Genomic DNA, 21,309 nt, shown 5'->3' with positions numbered 1-21,309 from the left:
TTTTAATATCACCGCCTCTCACTTCTTAACATATATAAGCCTATCCAAAAAGAAAAAAGGATCCCCCTTTTTTGGATTGGACGCTACATCAACGTTATTAACAAGAAATATTCCTGGCATCTCTTCTCTTAATCCAACTGTCCATTATATTACCAGATTTAAAGTCTATTGTCTTGGTCGATATTATTGTTTAAAGAGATCTGCATATTATCCTGTCAATAAAGAAGTTCTTTGGTTACTCTCCTACACAAATAAATATCAAATATATTGTTGCTGAAACTATTCAACTCAGACAATCAAACTTTCACAACAAGCAGTGCAAATGACGTAATACTAAAATTGGCCGTGGATAATTTGAGATTAATATTAAGCATTATTTAATCTTACTATTTCAATTTACGAAAGTAGACAGTCAGTCTACCAGAACTTGGAATTCTTTGAGGCTGTACTTATTGTTCTCCCATTTCTTACTTCTATTCTTGCAAAAATAGCCGTACTGAAGAAAGTTGCTCTAGATTTGCTCTACATTTTTTAAATAGTATATGAAGTATCAGTGTTACTATAATGAAGTCAGAGACATTTTTGTTTAGGTCATCGCACTGGTTGTAGTATTACTTGTTTACTTACAAGATAAAGGTGTTCGTGCGAGCTATTGTACAACTTACATTATTATCGCACTTACCTGTGGACTGTTACTTGGATGGAGTATTGGTTCCGTTCTACAACAAATATTCTTCATCAGAACTGTCGTAAGTTTGCTGTGATATTTCATACAGATAAGAAGAGCAAGAGAAGCAAAAAGTAAATAAGAGGTGGGAATGAAGGAAATACCACGTATATGTGGAAATCAAAGTGGGGTCGAAGAAGTGAGGAAGTGTGCTGTCGTAAGAATGCCATGTTCCGTAACATGCTTTTGTCATCATTTGATTATTATCTTATTTTTATGACTACAAATATTCCTATCACATCATTATCATTTTCAACGATACTACCTAAATCGCTGTCGTTATCATCGCAGCTGATAGTTGATAGCGATGTTAATAACAATGACTGTTTTTATGCATCAAATGTGAAATAATTTAAGCTGCTTCCATCTGCAGCGACAAATAATGCATTTTGTTAGAATAATAACTGACAAATGTGATAAGAAGCAAATAAGGTGTACTTATATACTCCTTATCACTTTTGTTTTATGTTAGATCAGGAAATCGAAATGAAAAAAAAAGTGCCACTATCATTTTTATGGACTAACGCTAACTATTACAACTGAAGACATTATTAAGCGAAGCATTTTCATTATTGATGAAGCTGAGCAAAGATGATGTACCATATGGAAGCTGTGGAAGTGCCAGCGCTTGTTAAACATAGTGGCAGATGGGGAAAATGTTGAGAAATAAGCATTCTTCTGGGAGAGGACCTAATTTGATCAGCATCGGAAGTTCGAAAAAATAGTTCCAAAGAAGAGTTCAAGAAAATGGTTCTAAATCCTACTAATGGTGTTTCGGAAAAACTTTTTCCCCGAAAAAGTTTGGAAAAATAATCCCAAAAACGTAAGATATTGAACGAAAATTTTCTGAAGACACACTTTTAAGACTTACTCTTCTGCTTCATGTTTCTATTTTGCAGGACTCCCTCTGTTATCTTTATAGATCACACTCAAGTGATCGCACTGCTTTGAAAAGAATCCTCTTTAATTCCATCTTATCATTAGTCAAGGGCAATCTCATCTTCTCCTTCATTTGCTGTGCAGTTTTTTCCGTACCCTTTTTATCAAAGTTCACTATTCCACAATACCTACAGTTTAAAAGTGGATAATCCTAACATTCGTTTAATTTGTTAAAAAAAAAACTAAGTTCCTGCAAGTTAACAAATTATACATTAAAATTGATCGTAAAAATTAGTTCTGCTTGCAAGCAGAACTAATTTTTACGATCATTTCCTTGAGAGGCTAAGTCAGTTCTTCTTTTGAAGAGAATTTCATGTCCTAGATTCCAACTTGCACAAAAGACTCAGAAAAATACTTTTGTAAAAAAAATGATGATAGTGACGGGGTACTAAAGACTCTTTGAATTATTGAAATAAGAGTTGTCTTTTTCGGCACTTTTCCGACCAAACAAAAGGAAAAATAATGGAAAGTCATCAGTTGAAGCCGTCTTCAAGCCTACTTCTTGACATTCATTCATCCATTTTTCTTATCAAAACTCGTAAAACATTCAAATTTTAAATAAATGGTTGTAAAAGCTTACGACCTCATTAAACTTTCCATCTTAAGTGTCTAACATTGCCCAAGATAAATTATTTAAATTACATGTTGGGAGAAACATGTTATTGACTGAGTTCCAAGAGGTAAAACAATCCAGTTCATCTTTCCCATTTTCCAGGAGATAATTGTGAACACAATCTTGACAGTACTTGCAATTTGTTCGCTAATTGTCGCAGTGTCATTCTTATTGGAGCGAAATGACTGGAGCCGTTATGAAAGTTATCGGTTGATGGTCGGAACGGCTGTAGGTTTATCCCTGGATTACTTACTGTATTAATAATCAACTGTTTATAAAAAGACTGGGATAAATTTAGCCTCTTGAATTTTCAGATCTGCTTCCTAATCCAATCAGTTGTTTGCATAATGATGCTGTCTTGGGCATTTTATGGAAATCTCGTCATTTTTGAAAGCCGCTAAAGCACAGTGGAAGATGGGTACTAGAGGTGAGATGAATATTCCTATGCATTTGAATTGTCTATTGCAATAGCTCATCTCGCGATTTTTTCCTTTATTTTTATATAATACTGTTTAATTTTATTTCAAAACGGAAGATACGAAAAGTTAGACAACAAGGAAATAGGAGGCACTGATAGCTCTGACATGTCATCACATCTTGAATGAAAAACTGGTATGAGGAAAGATGTACCTGAAAATTAATTTTCTAAAAAGCGATTTTTCTAGCTTTTCATTTATTTATATTTATATTGATTAAGACCTGATTAAACAGATGATAACAGAAGGTATTTCGCACTTTTATATTCTTCAGTTCACAGTTTTTTTTACTTTTTTAAATTCTAATGTTCGTCCAAGGAAAATACAAAAGTAGGAGGAGTTACTCCTTCCTACTTTAACATTGAAACGATGAATTATATTCCTTCAAAGTAATCTGAAGGAAGAATTTGCAAAAACTAACGTTGCAGCTAGCGCCAACAGTGGATTGGGATAGCTCACTTTAGGATGCGAACCCATACAAGCACCCATGTCAATATGTGTGTACCTAGAAACGTACAATTATATGTTGTATCGTATAAGCTCTGAAGTATTAGAGTATTTCATTAATGATTTCACTGCTGTCTTTTTTGTAACAGTGCAATCATTAATGTTTCTAGCTTTCCTTAATGTTTCTGGTGTTATTTTTTTAGCTTTCCTCTAAAAGTAAAACATATAAGGGAAGTATAAATGATGATTTAATATTAAGATTTTTAAAAGAAAGAAAATATTACGCAATAGGGGTTTTTGAGTCGCAACCATGCTCATCCAATCTTGAACCTTTTAAAAGAAATGCAGCTGGTCCTTGATGACCACGCAGTGTCCTCACGGATGGTAGTGTATTTGATTGTCGTATGTCTGCTGCTTCACTTTCAGCCTCATGAAAATCAAAGTCCTGAAAGCAGAAGTCTCCTATGCCTCTCTTGGTACCTTAATTTGTCAGCATTCACTACCGTTAGTGGAACGCTGAACTGAGAGAAGGGAAAATTTTCGTACTCTGAAAGCTTTAGAAAAATCCAGAACTAAATGAAAGGTCGGTATTTCGCTCCAAAACCTTAAGTGAAAACTCTTCATTCCACTTCTTGCTAGAATAATAAGATGGTATTAATTAGACAGCTTTATCTTTTAAATTCTAAAAATCTTCACCTCCCAATGTAACCGTGATACTTCAACAGGCTGTCCAAATATATCACCCCGGCTACGAATTGTTTCAGCGGTGTGATTTGCATGTGCTGGACCATTATCCATTGCTGCGGCCATGTAGCCGTAGCTGAGTATGCAATGACCCGTTAACGTAGCCAATGTGAATAATCGTGGTTTCTTCTCCAGTTTGGCCTAAGAATGGTAAGAAAAGGAACTGAACAGAACAAATATACATAACAGTGTGATTGCTTAAATAACTCAGCTATATTATGATTTAATATCTTACTAGTTCAAGCATCTTCGTCAGAGGGTCAAGCATCGTGATGCGACCTTCTGCGTCAGTGTTGCATATTGCAATACGTTTACCACTACGTGAACGAATGATTTCATCGCACGTATAAGAGTTCGAGCCAATACTGTTTCGGACCATGCACATGTAGCCACAGAACTGTAAATTAAATTCTTCTCAAGTGTTGACATCAGCCTACAAAAACATCAGGATATAGCTAAATATCTCAACATGCCTTTTCATCATTTACCTCAACTCGAAATTACTGGATGAATATGCAAGAGTGAACCTTAACATGTTTTGGCTTCAAAATTTCCAAAGCTTTGAAAATACCAGCAACAACTGCAGCACCATATTTATCGCGACACATTCCATACATATTTCCATCTGTTTTCAAATCCGCGCCACCAATATCTATTGTAACACCTTAAAAATCACAATTGACCCATCAATCACTTGTTTACATGCAAGTCTCAAAGTTAACCTTTGCCGACGAGCATGATCGTCTCGTTACAAGGATTTTCTGGATTATACTCAAGCCATATCAAACGAGCCTGATGGCCTTTAACATTATTTGCCGCACGATTTACAGCTGCCATGAGAGGAAATTCGCGCTCAATTTCCTGAAAAATTGGATCTTTAATTCCAAAAACGAACATGAAAAAGTAAAATATGCAAACATGCGTACTGGCCTATTTAATAAGAGACGCAGTTCAATCAAACTATCTCAAAATTTAACGCTTAACTTAACTCAGTTTTAAACAAAATTTCTACAGTATCACAATCATTTCAAACTTACGCTGATATCAGAAATCACGCGAGTGCTGATGTTTGTTCCATTAAATGCATTAATGATATACTCTGCAACGTAAGGTGGTGACATCCGCTGAGGATCCGAATCACCTATGTCTCGACAAACTGTAAATGCCGCGTCAAGTGCTTTCACTAATTCCACCAACGCCTGAAAACTTGTTCTTGCTTCGTTTTCTCTGATCAAAATAATAATTACAATCCCACACTTTCCTTCACAAATATTTTAAAAATCCAAAACTCAACTCCTGGTCATAGTCGAGCGCATAGAAACCGATAACATCAACTTTGGTCTTTTTTTCTTCTTCTCGCACATTCAGTGGTACATAAAGTTCATGCATTGCGCCAAGAGCTGATACCAATTCTGCTTGTGGATATTTTTTATGTGGTAAAGTTAAAATCAACGGTGCTTTCATACCAGTTTTCAAAGCTCTGCAACAGCAATTATTGTATGATATATAAATTTTTTAATATCATTGTAATACAAAAGGAAGAAAGGAATTGTGCAAAAAGGTTTCTATTCAAATATATCTAGATTTTGAACTTTTTGCATTAAATTTGCCTATCATTTCGGACTGCCTTTTACTTCTACCTAAACCTAGAATAACAAAATTTATTCCTTTCCCAATTAGATAAAAGATGGTGAAATCCGTTTACTTACAATTTCATACCATTTCGAGCAGCTATGCCGAAACGGCGCACATCATCGTGATCTCGATTAACTGGTCCTGTTCCTGCAAAAATCAGCTTTCTTGATGGAAGGAAATTCCCATCAACCAAAATAAGTGTTGTAGCATTTTCGATATCTTTATGAATCTGAAAGGAAAATCACATCGAAAATCGCATGTTTCGAAAATCACGTCCTAACATATTTCAAAAATGCTATATTTCAGCTACAATTATAAAAAATAAGACTGAAATAGAGGAAGTACATGAAAATAATTCTAAAATTGATCAAAATTTAATAAAACGATATTAAAAAAATAATGTTCTATGATAACCTCAGAGTAGGCAGTAATGCTTGGTAACAATGGTTTCAGAACTTCATATTTTCCGCTTTCCGAAAGGGAATGAGCTACGTAGACAATTCCGTCATAAGCATTATCGGTTATTGATTTAGCAGCGGATATTTGTGTTGATAAGTAACTGAAATTTAGGGAAAGATTTAATATCATTAATCCATTTATTCCATATGATTAATTCTCATAGAAGTTAATAAATTTTGAAGCTAAGATGATGTCATTAATCTGAATTGCAAATTTCACGAATCCCAAGATATATTTTCCAAAGGACGAGCACGGGAAATTTCCTGTGAATTTTCAAGTAAATAGGGTCAAAGTATTAGATAAAAAAAAAAAAAAAAAAAAAAAAAAGTGAACCTTTCGATAGATGGAGATGATGACATTTTCAGTTATAAAGCAGCGACAGTAATGGAAAGGAGTGTGATGAGGGAACTGATGGGTTGATTATCGTCACTCATAATATGATTATTGGGCGGAACTAAGACTAGACCAAATATGACTGCGTATGGAGAGAAAGATTTGATGGATGGGCTGTCGGGCAGTTCACTGGGGATAATTGTTTTGCATTGCATATGGCAATGAATGAGTAAACAGACTGAGTGCAAAGTACGATGGAAAGACCAGGCACAAGTACTGGAAACTTGTCTAGACTGGCTGCGAAATCAGTGTCGGGTCATATTTCATCACAGTTAGCTCCTGTCATTCTGTACACTTCATCATCAATTCACACTCCGTAATCATCTCCAACTACTGCCAACAAATTTCCCTTCCACTCTCTCCTACAGAAATTCACCAACACTCGCTGGTATCGGCAAAAAGCAGTTCCTATTCACAACGAGAATATCTACTCCACCACTTTACTTTTACACACTCTCCATCCAGTACCAAATTTGTAGCTAATGCCATAATGTAAACAGCATTCAAAAATTTGTCGATCAGCTTATCGAAATGAAGGAGAGACTGTCTGGTAAACCGACATACTTTTTTTTTATACTATAAAAATATGTCCAGATAATCAAAATATCTTTGCATTATAGCAATACCTCAGAATAATTAAGTAAATTCATAAGGATTGTTATACTTTAATATTTGTTAGATGAATGATTTGTTACACTCAAAAAATAGTCTAATGTGACAATCATTAATCACACTCTCATACTCTGACCTAACCTTATCTGTGACATTCAGATATCTGAGACAGATGAATGTCAGTATACTGTAAAGAATCCCCAGTCTAATCGTATCCGTAATTAATGGATTGTAAAGAAGCTCTAGCTGCACAAAGGCCAGTGGCTAAATATTGTAAATATACTCCCACTATATAAACTGAGAGAATCTCAGGGATTCAACTATTCATTCAACAGTCATATATCTACTCATCTGCGCAACAATACTCGACTTGTATCAGTTCAACAACTGGTGATGATCAACTCTGATATTCCCTAACAATTCTCTTATAACATGTATAAAGAATATTTCCCCCATCTACCAACAAACCTTTACCAAAAATATCCGACTGTGCCTACAAAATAAAAAACTTTTACAAGACAGACTTCCAACTACAACATTCACCAGCACGCAACATTTGATGCAGAACTAAATCTTTACTGATTATATAAAGCAAAAATTTTTAGAAATAACGAACTTGCAATTGAAAGGACATATATCTGTGCTTACGACAATGTAATGCGGCATTCATTGTTGCAATTTTTCATGAATACCATAGAAAAGGTAATTAAACAACGGAATAAGCACTAAGGAGAAAGTAAAGTGAAATGGAGTTTAACAAAACCATACAACCACCCACGTGTGTGTATGCTTAAAATGGAGTTCACTTTGCGAAGAAGACGGTATCATACATGAAAAATGGAAGATACGTGATTCGAATTCGAAAATGTTTGCTTGGAGTTCGAAATGAAACAACAAAACATTTCGAAAACTGAAAAGCGAGATGACTGGATAAAGCATGAAATCATCTTATTTCATGAAAGAAGCGATAAAAAATAAAAAAAATCCGTTCAAGTCAGAATTACAATGAAAAAAAGACCATTGATCAATCTATCATTTCAGCAGAGAGAAGACGGCTTAGGTATCTCTTTAAGAAAAAAAAAGTGAAATTTATAAATTTAATCAATAAAAGCTCAATTCCTCTTTATCTGAGGAAAATTTAAGAAGTACTACTTCAGAAGAGTGAAACAAAATTTATCAAAACACCGATAATATTGAGAAACCCTTACATAAAAGTTGCGTAAAATGTTACAGATGAAAGATCTGAGGAAAATGAAAAACTGTGTCACGTAATGACCAATAACTTCGAAACAATTTGCAAAAAAGATAAAACCAGCAACACTTTCATCAAACTTTTTAAAGCATTCACTGACAGCCTACGCGAGTATTAAACATAAAGGATCTCCTTTCGCCTATCTTCGAAGAGAATTCTCAAAACCACTGCATTTCAAATGAGGTCACACAAAGACAAAACTATTACGATGACAGGTATATCAGTTCAAATCACAAAATTTTAAGTTATTCATACCATCGAGCTCAGTGAAGAAAGCATGTTTTGAAACCCGCAAAAAGTATTCTAGCTCGATCCTGCTGCATCAAATTAACTCGGAAGATAACCTTGATACACGATTATCTCGCATAATTCGACAAAAATCTAACAACAGCATATTTTTATCCAAGATTGAATTTGATATACGGAATCTCTACATCCTCATCATCCTTATTATTGGCTATTACTTCAAGAACAATTGATTGCACATGATCTGGAATCTTTTTTCTTGTCACTTCCTCCACGACCTCTTTCATGCTAAAAATTAAAAGTTAGTACCCTTCATTCTTTTATCACTGTTTAAGAAAAAGCTATAGAAAAAGCTGTTTCTCTCTTATCCTTCATCGTTCCGTTTTGTTCCCGAACATAATAAAAATAAAATAGCCAGTGCAATCAATACTTATACCTTATAACAACTTTGTGATAAAGCTAGATTTATTTCCAACCCATACAGTGAACAATTTCCCTCATAAAAATGCCGAAGAAACTCACTCTTGCTCCAAGCGCTCCATTCTTTTATCACTGCTTAAGAAAAAGCTATAGATAAGTGACACTCCACATGACATCATCGTAACATCCAGTCCGGTTTCCTCCTATAAATTACGGGTACAAACACAACAAATAGCAATACCATTTTTACATTGGTATTTGAGAATTTACTGGCTGTTAGAAGAAAAAATTTCCACGAATTTGCAGTCTCGGATTTCAGCAAGCATAATCCATAACAATTATCTAAAACAAAATGACAGAAGAAAGTTTCAAATGTTTCGTCCTCAGAATCAAGTTTTCTTTGGGTATGAGATCGGATATTTTGGGAGAAAAATTAAAATGGATGAAGATGCGACTTACTTTGATCCACTGAATTAATTCCTTCATTTTTTTCGGTCCTTGTACTTCGAATCGGTCCCACAGCGTAAAATATCCATCCGCACACTGTAACGGGCAAAAATATATATATATCAGTAAGAACCGGGAAAAAATCTAACTTCATATTTGAAGCATAAATATAGAAAAACAAATCCAAAACCTTGAATCCAACCTTCTTCTTTGGCGCTGCGATTGGCTCCGAAAATCCGAAAAATGGTAGGGCTAAATTCAAAAAACCGTTCTTGAAAAGTTCCAACGGGACATTTGGTAATCTATGTCCATCACCAATCATTTTATACAGCTCAACGCAGACTAATCCAGCTACAGCGGCTGTTGTCGTCGCTATAGCCGGGATTATGCGACCAGCAATCTGTTTCGTCTGAATTAATTTTAGTTTCAGTTTAAAGACCTTCCATTGTAAAAGAAAACACAGATCGCATTAGCGAAACTCTTGCCGGCAATTTTATCTTCCTTAGAGTACAAGGTAAAAAACAGTTCACGTCTAAAAGCCCTTACTTTCATAACATCTGCTGGTGTGATTTGGTAATTATCAGCGCGTAAATTTGAAGCTGCAGTGATAAATTCCATGTGATGATTAGTATCATCATCTTTTTCAAAGTCAATCGGAATCAATGACTTCGTTGTTTTTTTGCTCAGTTTAGCCAAATTCATCATGACCGATTGCAATTTTTCATCGACGTCATCTAAAATATATGAAAGTTACTAGTGAAAGTTAAAAGTTAAAAAGTAATACAGAAGGTGAGGACTCGTCCCTTAAAAGTCCTCATTTGTTCAGTGAAGAGAAAATCACGTTTACCATCAGCGATTGCCTTTTCTTCTTGTTTCGCTTCAGCTTCAGTAACAGCTATCTTTATATCAGACTTTGGCATAAAAGGTGGCGGATGGATCTGAAAACACAATATAACCTGATGGAAACGTAACGTCATCTAAAATATATGAAAGCTACTAGTGAAAGCTAAGAGTTAAAAAGCAATACAGGAAAGTGAGGAATCATTTGTTGAATGTTCTCATTTTTCAGTGAAGAGAAAATCACATTTACCTTCCATTAAATCTTCTAGCACAATAGTAAACAAACTTGTAAGTTTTCACATCATTCCGAACTTACTTCATTTAAGACAGCCAAAAATTTTCTCTTGTCAATTATTGGTGCAATACCATATTGTTGCGCTCGAAGGATCGATGCAGCCCAAACAAAATTGAAATGTTCTGGCTAGAATACGAAACTACAAGATAATTACCTTTAAAAAAATTACAATAGTGTACGATTATTTAACGGTATCGAACAATAAAAAGGATGCTGTAATAAGTTAAATTTTTCATAAGCTAGATTTCATAATAAATATGACAGCAGGCATATCTAAGTCATAATTCGTCTGGTGCCAAAAATTTCAATTGATTTTATTACTCTAACATATAACATAATGAATTTTTACCTCATCTGGATTGAAATCTAGAACATGTGGACAACGTTTACTACCTGACCAAAATTTAATCCCCTGTTCGGTCACTTGATCAGACGGAAACGTATGCAATAATTGTGCAATCATATTGTAGAAGTATTCCTACAAAAAACTCATAAGAGCTTTAAAAAAGTGGTCGTTTTGTAGCTCAATTAATTTAAAGATCACAGAATCCGCAAACCTGGAACTTCATCCGGGCCCACTTCACGCAGTCTTCTGGACTATGTGGTCTTTCGCGGATCAAAGCTTCTTCTACTTTGGATAATATATGTAGCTGAAATTAGTAGTCTTAAGCAGTATGACAGAGACTCATAAACCAAACCTTGGGAAAAGTTATCAACAATTTTTAGCAATCTCTTGTTCAGTTCCTTATAAACTTTGGACAGGTATCGCCATCAAAACATCGAAAACTTCACAATTGAACGAAATATATAAATATAGCTAACTCGCTGAGTTGTGTTCATTTGATCAACCCGCTGCAAGAAGCCGCGTTCATCAGATATAAATTGATTTGCTGTTTCTGCTGGAGTTGTGAAAAGGCCTTCAAATAAATCTCGTGCCCATTGTATGGTATGTTGAATTTCATTCGGGAAATTCTTCAGTGTACAAATTGGAATGTCTTTTTCCGGCGGATCAACCGATGAACTAGAAAGTGAAATAAATTCATGTGACAAATGTTTTGCGCAAAAATCTGGGACCAGAACTGTACTAAAAATATTTCATTGTCCTGGTTAAAGTGCAAGTCAATCTGCATCTTAATATGATTCTTGACATACCAAAAAAAATTGGTGGAATTAGTTGAAAAAGTGATTCCGTAAAGACATTACCTGTAAGATTCAGTAAGATGAGGATAAATCACTTGCGTGTTACCCTTCGTACCCATCGTTCCAGAATCAAGGAGCGGCAAACGATAGTAAATACAGCGACGATCCATATATCGACCTAAAATAAAGGAAGAAGTTTTCCGAAGCTGACGAAATCCAAAGCGAGTATAGCAAGGTGAAAGCAATATATGGAAAGAAAAAAAGACATTTAGAAAAAAATTGCACATGACAAATGAAATAGATAAATGCAGCAGTGTGAGATCGTCCCTGCACCATGCTGTAGCCATTATGTTATATCATGAAACAATTGTGTAGAGAAGTAAAGTATAACAAACGTGAATCAACATTGTCGAGTGCATTCAGTACACCGTTGAGATCGTTGAAAAAATCATCAGTGAAGATGCTCTCCGTATCGGCACCAACACGCTCCGAAAGTGCGTCAATTTTAATATTAGGATTGAATTTCTTTACTGCTTTAACAGCTACCTCAGACTTTTTACTCTAAAAAAAAGTTTTATTTTTAATCCAAGAAAAACTGGACAAAGATTTTTTCACTCTCAAATTCGAATAACTGGACGTAAACACTTAACCTGGGTAAGCACTATACATTCAAGAAAACTTACGCCAAGATCACTTCGCCTAAACAAAAACTGTCGATTAAGATTACTGATTTCAATCTGATCCATGTCTGTTATTTTCAGTTTACCATCAGGTCCACATGCTACACCCATCATGGCTAAATTCTTCAATAATTCACATCCAATAGCACCTGCAGTGGACGGAAACAAAGGCTTATGTTCAGTTCACAAATAGACAAAAGATATAAAGCAAGAGTTGTCGACGATCTAGTTCCAAAAAAAAAAAAAAACTCAGCAGCAATCCACACCTGCGCCAACAATGAAATATTTCTGTTTCAGAAGCGCTTCCTGATAAGCTCGTCCAAATACAGCAATTTGACCGTCATACTGACAGTTTTTCTGCAAATAAGTAGATGTTAAGAAGCGTATTTGATGATCGTTACTACCTGTAATTTAGAAGAAAGGATCACATGAAATGCAATTCTGCTGCTTTCGATGAATATCCAAACAATTCTAAAGATATCATTTTTTTCAAACCATCCCTAGCACCTTATTCACATAAAACTAGATGAAACTCTTTTTAACTTTGAAACTTCTCATGAGTCTCAAATCCGAAACCTACACTAAAATCTGTTGAAACCCATTATACTTACGGAAAGTTGAAAGATTACCATTTCGCAATCATTAGTCGTCAGCTTGTTATTATCAAAAGGTGACCAATCGCCTGGCAACGCTTCTATGCAGTCAATGTAAAGAAACTGTTTCAGCGGGGTCATATGATGCATAACAGCTTTCATTGCTTCCTGCGCAGCGATGCCACCAACAATCGATGCAATTGGTGCAAGATTACCACAAGCCTTAAAAATCCTCAATTCTATTTCCCTTGTCCAGCTGTTATGTGCTCTGTGAGTTTGTAAACGAAATGCATCCATCCTCTATATATTAGCACGGCAAAACAAAAAACATTGAAGCAACTACTTACAAGCGTAACGCTCTATAAATTTATACAGGAAATCTAGAACTTATTCTGCGGATTTGAAATTCTTTTGGAAACATTTCCAAAAATCTGAAACAACGGTATGGTAAATGACTAGAAAACTTATCATTCGGCACAAATAATATGGAAACAACCTGATAAGTAAAGATCCTTAGCAAATTTTCGTTTAATTCGACACCAGATGGTACTTCAATCTTGAGAAGTTCAACATCCTCATCGCTCCGTGGTGCAGGGCTTCGTTTATGCTAAATTTTAGTTATAAAGCTTGTTAAGAAATGGAAATCTTTCTTAAACTCATTTTAAAACGAAAGCTAAGAATGAGAGTTCGTACTCAGCATTTTTAATAAGAAAATTTATCGTTAACAGATCTTCCGTACTAATCAGTTTCAGTGGTCATTGTTGCTTGTAATAAAACATAAGCTTTATTTCACAACTTAGGAAACAAATATCAATAAAAACTAACAATACCTTATCTTCAAAGGAATGCAATGCTTGCCATAAGGCATGGAGCTGGGAGGGATTTTCGAATTTTGCGAAATCCCACATTAATATATCCGGTTCATTAAGTGATTCCTTCAGCGATTTGTGCAAAACTGTAGAAGGCACTTTAATTTGTATAAAACGTCCACCCTCCACATAAGGGGAAAACTCAGCAGCGACCTTACCGATATTGAACACATTTGGCTCTAAAGTTTCATTTAGTCATTGACAACATTTATAAAAATTAATATAATCCCACCAAATAAAAATTTGTTATGATTTAAAGAGAGGATAGACAATTTCATACCAACTCCCAGTTCTTTGTTGGCTTAATTTTTCGCCGCCTTGTACAAGATTTCCAGAGTGGAATTTATCTGTGATCAGCAAAATACAGCTTAGTCCAGATATGCACAATTTTAACACGACTTTTAAACAAAAACTAACTTTTAACTGTGATTTTGAGTGGTTCAATACCATTTAACTCAGTCATCCCTTTGACTTCCGAAAACGTGACGTAATCGCCATCCTCAAGACCATGCATCACATTATCTAACGTTGTTACATCACCTGTCTCCGCATCTACATGCTCAATCAGTAACTAAAACAGACAAATTTATAGCAGTCTTTGGATAAACATATCTCAAAAATCCTCTAAAAACTCGAAATGAAGTGCCAAACTTACTTCCTTACATCGTTCTCCATTTAAGTCATTTACTTTGAATTCTGCACCCACGTCGACGAATATAAAACCGAACAGTCCCCGAGAGTCAGTAGTTATGAAACGACGATTGTATTTGCGAGTCCAATCGTTCACCATCAGCTGTGTGGAGAGCGGTGCATCAGTGAGCACTGTTAACTGAAGAAAAATGTAAAGTAAATAGATGAAAATTCAAGAAATAACAGAAAATTTTTCTAAAAAAATAGAAAACAGCTTGAAAGGTCTGGCAAATAGAAGCTTTAACCTTACTGATTAACAAATAACTTGAAAAAATTCTTACAAATTTGTATCTCAAACCAAGAAGAATAACATTTAAATATAGCATTGATGCTCGTTGTTTCAAAAAAGAGAAACATGACGTACGTCAAACTGTTTTATGAAATTTTCACTTAGTGGCTCCATTGATAGATGACAAGTGACACTGTCATTCAGTTCGGCCAAGCGTTCAAAACTTGCTTCCGCTCGATTTCTTCCAATATCCGATTCCTTCAGGTAATACTAAAATAATTCTTCTAGCAATCAGTGGTATGACAGGACAAACATTTATATATAATCATTACATCAAAAATTTATACAACATAAATTATTTACCTTCTCACTATTACACAAACCATCTATTTTTCTGATTCTCTTAATTTTTTAGAATAAAACAATAACTTCTGGCTAAATTGTCCTCAAATACCTTGATTCCTGCTCTCAGATCACACCAATGATGCTGTCTGTATTATCTAAGAGTAGGAATCATGATAGTTGAGACCAACCTGCGCGCTCAAATCTAGCCATTTCGTATCACGTGTGTCATGGATTGTTACTTGACGAATACCACCAAGAATCAAATTTTTAGCGACTTCTACACCAACTGAACCAATGCCTGATATCAACACAGATGCTTTTCTCAAGTGCATCATTGCCGATTCACCCAGAGCATAACTGAAAATGGAATTTCTAAAATCCAACAGAACATACATTCATTATTTAATCTGTTGTGTTTTATCACTTGATTATTTTGTCACACAACGTAAGACCCACAGATGCTGGAAAAATAATAAGATATAAAAACTCAATCAAAAGATTTATATTTTGTCGAGATCTTTGCACAAGCAACGTAACATACATTTGCCGCGAGTAAAGATTTTTATCCAGGATAACATCATCATTATCTGCCATACCATTTTCACCGTTTACACCCATTTTTGCGAATTCGATTGGTGAATCGATTTGGCGCTGAAGAATGGTGTTTTTAAAGCACCTCATTTGAAAAAAATAAAAAGAGAAAACGAAAATGTGCAAAAAAAACCTAATGTTGATGGTGATAGTATATATCACTAAAGTAGAAAAATACAATTTGAAAAGAATTCAAAGTTAGTTCAAATGACAAAAGCAGCAAAAACGGCTATATCAAGCCACTAAAAAGGGTTTAGATTAAAAAAAAGAAGTGTTTTCTAATCCTTCTCTTGAGCAGAAATTAAGAATCGTTCTTTCATCAAATTATCCACATAAGAACTTGCCAGTTCACAGATAAAAGAAGCAGCTGGAAGGAAAGGGGATCTAGATATAAGATGCATGAAGACTAAATGAATAATTTGTATCCAATCCTCTACGATCGAAACATTGAGACACTTTTGAAATTGAAATACGGACGGTGTGACTCACGCTATGTAAAGATGGCGCACATCAGGTATTAACAAAAAATTACGAAATTAAAGTTTGATCATGCATCTGCTGTTATGAACTTTCCATAACAGAATTTTTAAGATGAGCGAGTCTTATTAAATGTATCGCCCGACAATATAACACCATTTGCATAAATATTAAACTTATATTTCCAGCCTTCTTGGCAAGTTTTAGGAAGCTAGTGCAGCAGACAGTATACAAAGATAGGTTGAATTTTACCCAAACAAAACAGTTGCAGGTGATTAGAAATGCCTTAAACAAATATTAAGCAAAATTTAAAAGAATGCATGAGTCGTCTTATCATTTTATCATAAAAAAGGTATGATATTTACGAACTATACGCATCACTTCGTTTTGAGAGGTATTTTATAGTTGTACAGTTGATATCGGCAATCAATTTTAGCAGTGCATAAGGCACGTCAGTACATACACACCATCAGTACAATGTACGAAACATACAATGTTCACTGGTGGTAGTGACGATAATTAGGGGACGCCCTTCCCAGCGACTAATTTATGAAAACTTTCTTGAGATCGTGAATTCCATTTTCTTGTTGTAAAAATATTAATTTCAATGTTCCAAAACAGATAAGCCGTCATAATTGCCGACATCAGTTTTGAAAGAAACTATTAAGCAGAAAATATGAGGCAATGAGATGTGCAAATGAAAATACACTAACTATAGTAAATCTTAACGCTAATTTCAAATTACGATTTCTTTCAAATCAGCGCTTACTCGAACTGAAGCCTTCCAACGATAAATTAACATGACTTGAGTAGAAAAATATTTACAAGGGATGATTCTGCACACTGTTGAGCCAACAACATTAAATAATTTGTAAAACATGATTTCGAAAAACATCATCCCAATACTTATTACAGCGTAGAATGTTATTAAAACTACACCATATAACGTATTTAGAGAGAGACCAGAAGCTAAGTTTTTAAGAAATTCAGCACGTCGAAAAGACCCAAAAGATGCAGTTCAATATGAAACATGAAGTGGACTAAATAAAAAAGTCAAACAACTGGCTCCTGTTTCATTCAGCAGCATCTAAAATCTAGAAGTAGTCGTGGCATTATGACGCACTACTGTGGACGACAAAAGAAATACGAGGACCCTTAGAGTATGTGTCAGCGAGGATTACTGATATACACATTACTTCAGTTAATTTGTTATCCCTTTACACTCATCCCTATCCCTCGACCAAATATTAACTTGACATCCTTCTATTTATAAACTTGTAAAGTGTCATCCCACTCGTTATTTTAAATACTTTTCATACGGAGTAAATAATCTCTGTTATAACTAGCATTTCTTATCCAAAAAATAAAGGTTCCATATTTCCGATATATTCTTACGTAATGAGATGGATGCCGTCCCATACTGTTTATTGATACTAAATTCACCAACTTTTACTCCTCAATCTAACTACTACTTTTTAGCTTGTTTTGCCTTATCCTATATAACTCTGAAAACCAGTACCATTTCAGAACGGATTATTTTTGAAAAAGGAAACATTGATCTATGCCCTTTTTCCATTTTTCAGGATGCTAATAATGATGACAGAAAAGCGAAGCATATATTCTTGTGCACTTCCGTCGAAATATAACAATCAGCTCTCTCACACTCACTACATTAGGTATGAATTAACTTTAAAGGAGACGCAGACTTATCCTAAGCTTATGAAGAAATAATCACAATAAATTTTGTTCACTAAATTGATATCTCAAGAAAAAAAGAAAAGAAAACAGAACAAAAAGAAAAGCAGAAAAAACTGAAAACTTAATTTGAAACCTTTTTAAGAAATACAGAACATGAAGTTCTGAAAAAAGAATATATATCATCCGGTTTCTCGTACTGACCGTAAAAAAACGGAACGTGACACAGAGGAAAAACGCACATCGTACGAAGTCGTCTAGCCCAACCTGATGGCTGAATGTCAGCAAAATTTCCAGATTTTTTTCAAGATCATTCGGGCAAAAGTTTCAGTTCGTGAAACACTTTTTTGCCATATTTTAAAGATATAAGAAATGCGAAGCTGCTATATTTTATTGATGAAAGAGATGGTTGAAACCAAAGGCAATGTGCTTTTGTCCTACGGTTATTTGTGAGCAATCTTAAACTTGCACAGTGCATTCTTGATTATGCTCTATCAGAGATATTTTATGCTCGACATTCTTTGAATTCACAGAAAACCTGGTTTATGTAAATCATTTAATATAACACCTTCGCATTCGTTTTCTTTGGTTTCAACCATCAGTTCAGGCATCAAGATGACTTACAGCAGCAATGTTTTTCGAATTGGTATTGGTCAGCTTATAGTCTGCATACATCCAACAATGCACACAGTGACACGGAAGATCGACTCTAAATTTGGGAAGGAAAACTTCCACTTTTGCAAAAAATGTAATAGAAAAAAAACTACCAGGGAATTCCCGAAAAATTCAATATTCAGATATAAAACCTCAATATATGCTGTCTAATAAAAAGTCAAGTACTATATTAAAGGGTTATTTAAAAAAATATAAAGTTAACAACTAAAAAATCATTCCTTGCATGTTGCAGAAGTCAGATGTAACTTGATAAGCTTACCTCCTGAATTCTCGGCCGCTTCTGGGCTGGTTCAGGCAAAATGGCTTCCTTCCTGTTTTCGCTTGCGGGATCACCCGAAAACATCAAGTCCTGACAGATACACTGAAATAAAGGAGGTTATATACTGGATTTACTGCTCCAGAACGTGCAGCACATGGTACGTCAACTACTATGCCATGAAAATTCATTAAATTGTTCCATGAATTGATTTCTAGGCACAGAGTGTCTGAATGTGCTTCAGGCGTGAGGAAGATCTGGAGGTCGCGATCGTCAGAGACGAAATCTGCACATCTTGAAAACAGTAAGTCGAAACTGCTTTGGAAGACTTCACATACTTCGCTTGAAGCTATGAAAAGGAGAAATGGACGAGATAGACAGACGATGTCTTATTCGTGGAATCCTTACAAACTTATCTGTTTAACAGTAATATACATAGACATACACAACATATGCACACTGAATGATATAACTTCCAAAACTCATCGGGAATAATAAAATTCAACATGTTTCATCAGTACTACTCACTTAGTAAAATATAGAGTAATGCAGCTGCATGATAATGCAGTGCACTGACTTCTCGAAATAGAATGGGGGGAGGGGAGAAGGGGGGGACCGTAGTCGGACCACCATAACCAACATCCAGTTATGCATATGAAACAGATTTTTTGAATTCGAACCCTCCAAGTCCACCTAACCAATACATTGGGCATCCTCCTACTTTGTTCGAAATCTTTCGGAAACTCATTCTTCTTCAGCTTCTGTGATTAAACTCTGTCATCTATGCAAGGACAGGTAATATGCTGAGTCTGATTTCGCGCAGAATAACCGATTCCATCCTTTTGTAAAATCAAGTCAAGCAAAAGAATCAATTGACCCACCACTAAAAAGTAGTCAAGCCATCGACAACAGAATAATCTAGAAGTTTCTCCGACCAAATGTATAGCAGCTCAGTTACCAAAAGAAGATGAAACCAACCTGAACCAATCGTTATTTGTTCGCACTCTTCCTGCTCGCGACAAGTTTCCCGAGCACAGCAACGGACAATTCTGGAAATGCGTGGATGGACGGCTATAGATTATTTATATTAAGCTCTGCTTCAGTACCTATTTCCCAATTATGCATATCTGACAGAATGAAATTCCTAAACGTAATTTGAGAGAATTCAGTGCTACAGACCTGCACAGTACCCGCATCATTCTCCCACGTAAACCTTATTGAGACAAGAGACCAATGACAAGGAGAATTCAGCAGGATATTGCCATACTCTCATCCCTTAACCCCGCACGCACCGCATAACTGATCGCATCACTCTTATTCCCTTACCACCATCGGAGTAGTCGTTGCATACCTTCATCGAATTACTGCAGCTCAAAATTGCTGCAGCTACGTTAGACTTATTCCTAAAGTTTTAGAACTATTAATGTTAAGATTAATAAGTTTCTTTCACATTTCTCGCTGTCACTCACGCTACACACCAGTTTGCTTTCCACACGGGATATGTCCTTTCCCTTCACTCTTCCACTTGAACTTGTTTTTGTCCTGTAATGGTTATGTCTGTAGGGAAAGCTAACCTGGTGAATTCGTTTCTCAGCGATATAGATTTATTCCTGATGGAAATTGTTCTTCACAATATTATTAGTTAACATCAAAAAGGGGTAAAATATATATATGTATATATATAACACGATGAATTGGTAAGCAATGATGAGTTATACAAAAAGCAAGTAATATAATCAACTAATAAATTCCTCGTCGTCGCCTTCGATAATAATTTGATTGTCGGTTAGTTGATAAGCCGTTGAGTTGGGGATATGTTACGGGAACTGCATTTAGCGAATAGAAGAATATCGTAGTTTGTTGTCCAGTGTGGCGGATATGTGAAGATGTCGTTGTTTGTGGTTTAGTCGTGGAGAATAAGCGAAGAGGATGTATCGTCTGCTCGATTGTAAAAACTGAACTGTTTCGGATTTTTCCATATGTATATATATGAGGACTGGGGAGGAGTTTGTAAGCTTTATCGGGATTATCATGGAGGTATGGCTAGTCTTTGGCATCGTCCATTGTGTAGGTACAATTATGTCATTGTCCATGGTGTAGATACGGAGACTCTTTTGTTTTACGCTGTCCATTGTTAGCTTATATCTTCTTCATTGTTTTAATTTTACAAGATTTCATCACCCTGTCTGTTAGATATTGTGGAAATTTTATTTGAACATAGCTTTAATTTCGGTAATCCTTTAATTTCGGTGATCCGACAATGTCTGCTAAGTAAGCTTTGTGCATCTGTCACTTTCTACATGTAAATAATTTACATATGTAATTATAGTTTACTTTGTGTACGTCAGTAGCCATTGGGTTACAGTTATAACAAACCATTGAAAGCCTATGTTCCGACTAGCAACAGTAAAGCGTGCTAATACAATAAAGCTTGGAAACGTAACATGAATGAATGAAGAAAAATCAAAATCGATGGTCTAGTTCCGCTTCTGCATTGAATTCAGCTGCTGTTAAGTAATCAAAT

At 35.2% G+C, this 21,309-nt stretch overlaps 3 protein-coding genes across 4 annotated transcripts in view; 1 reads left to right on the top strand and 2 right to left on the bottom strand.

Moving 5' to 3' along the window:
* The window catches only part of LOAG_16474 (hypothetical protein), a 5,247-nt gene extending 2,525 nt beyond the window's left edge, over positions 1-2,722 (top strand). Inside the window, exons 3-5 of the mRNA XM_020449126.1 lie at positions 591-749; positions 2,382-2,507; positions 2,594-2,722. Of these exons, the coding sequence (XP_020307379.1) occupies positions 591-749; positions 2,382-2,507; positions 2,594-2,680 (372 nt within the window). The 3' untranslated portion in view covers positions 2,681-2,722. The remainder of the gene's footprint in view (positions 1-590; positions 750-2,381; positions 2,508-2,593) is intronic.
* Positions 2,723-3,139: 417 nt separating this feature from the next.
* Positions 3,140-6,399, bottom strand: LOAG_03780 (aminopeptidase in chromosome V; the record flags this gene model as incomplete). Its single annotated transcript, XM_003139313.1, has 11 exons — positions 3,140-3,260; positions 3,487-3,647; positions 3,899-4,087; positions 4,182-4,343; positions 4,474-4,610; positions 4,669-4,807; positions 4,984-5,145; positions 5,282-5,426; positions 5,656-5,810; positions 5,996-6,140; positions 6,374-6,399. 11 exons carry the CDS (start codon positions 6,397-6,399, stop codon positions 3,140-3,142), a joined length of 1,542 nt encoding a protein of 513 aa, XP_003139361.1.
* An 844-nt stretch (positions 6,400-7,243) lies between these two features.
* Positions 7,244-20,129, bottom strand: LOAG_16473. Of its 2 annotated transcripts, XM_020449124.1 has the most exons (25): positions 19,965-20,129; positions 19,764-19,834; positions 18,789-18,890; positions 15,633-15,742; positions 15,280-15,448; positions 14,882-15,016; positions 14,483-14,656; positions 14,245-14,398; positions 13,789-14,006; positions 13,455-13,565; positions 12,995-13,180; positions 12,632-12,722; positions 12,369-12,514; positions 12,081-12,246; positions 11,749-11,863; positions 11,368-11,566; positions 11,103-11,195; positions 10,895-11,023; positions 10,567-10,671; positions 10,258-10,348; positions 9,957-10,144; positions 9,613-9,819; positions 9,423-9,506; positions 9,066-9,166; positions 7,244-8,831 (listed from the first exon to the last, which is right to left on the bottom strand). In XM_020449124.1, exons 3-25 carry the CDS (start codon positions 18,870-18,872, stop codon positions 8,696-8,698), a joined length of 3,192 nt encoding a protein of 1,063 aa, XP_020307377.1. In that variant the 5' UTR covers positions 18,873-18,890; positions 19,764-19,834; positions 19,965-20,129; the 3' UTR covers positions 7,244-8,695. The 2 variants fall into 2 exon arrangements, with proteins under 2 accessions (XP_020307377.1, XP_020307378.1); XM_020449125.1 differs by lacking the exons at positions 18,789-18,890; positions 19,764-19,834; positions 19,965-20,129 and adding an exon at positions 18,479-18,562.
* Positions 20,130-21,309: the final 1,180 nt, after the last annotated feature.

Source organism: Loa loa (assembly GCF_000183805.2).
Source record: "Loa loa unplaced genomic scaffold supercont3.5, whole genome shotgun sequence".
Classification (NCBI taxonomy): Eukaryota; Metazoa; Nematoda; class Chromadorea; order Rhabditida; family Onchocercidae; genus Loa; species Loa loa.
This window is presented reverse-complemented; position numbering and strand designations above follow the sequence as displayed.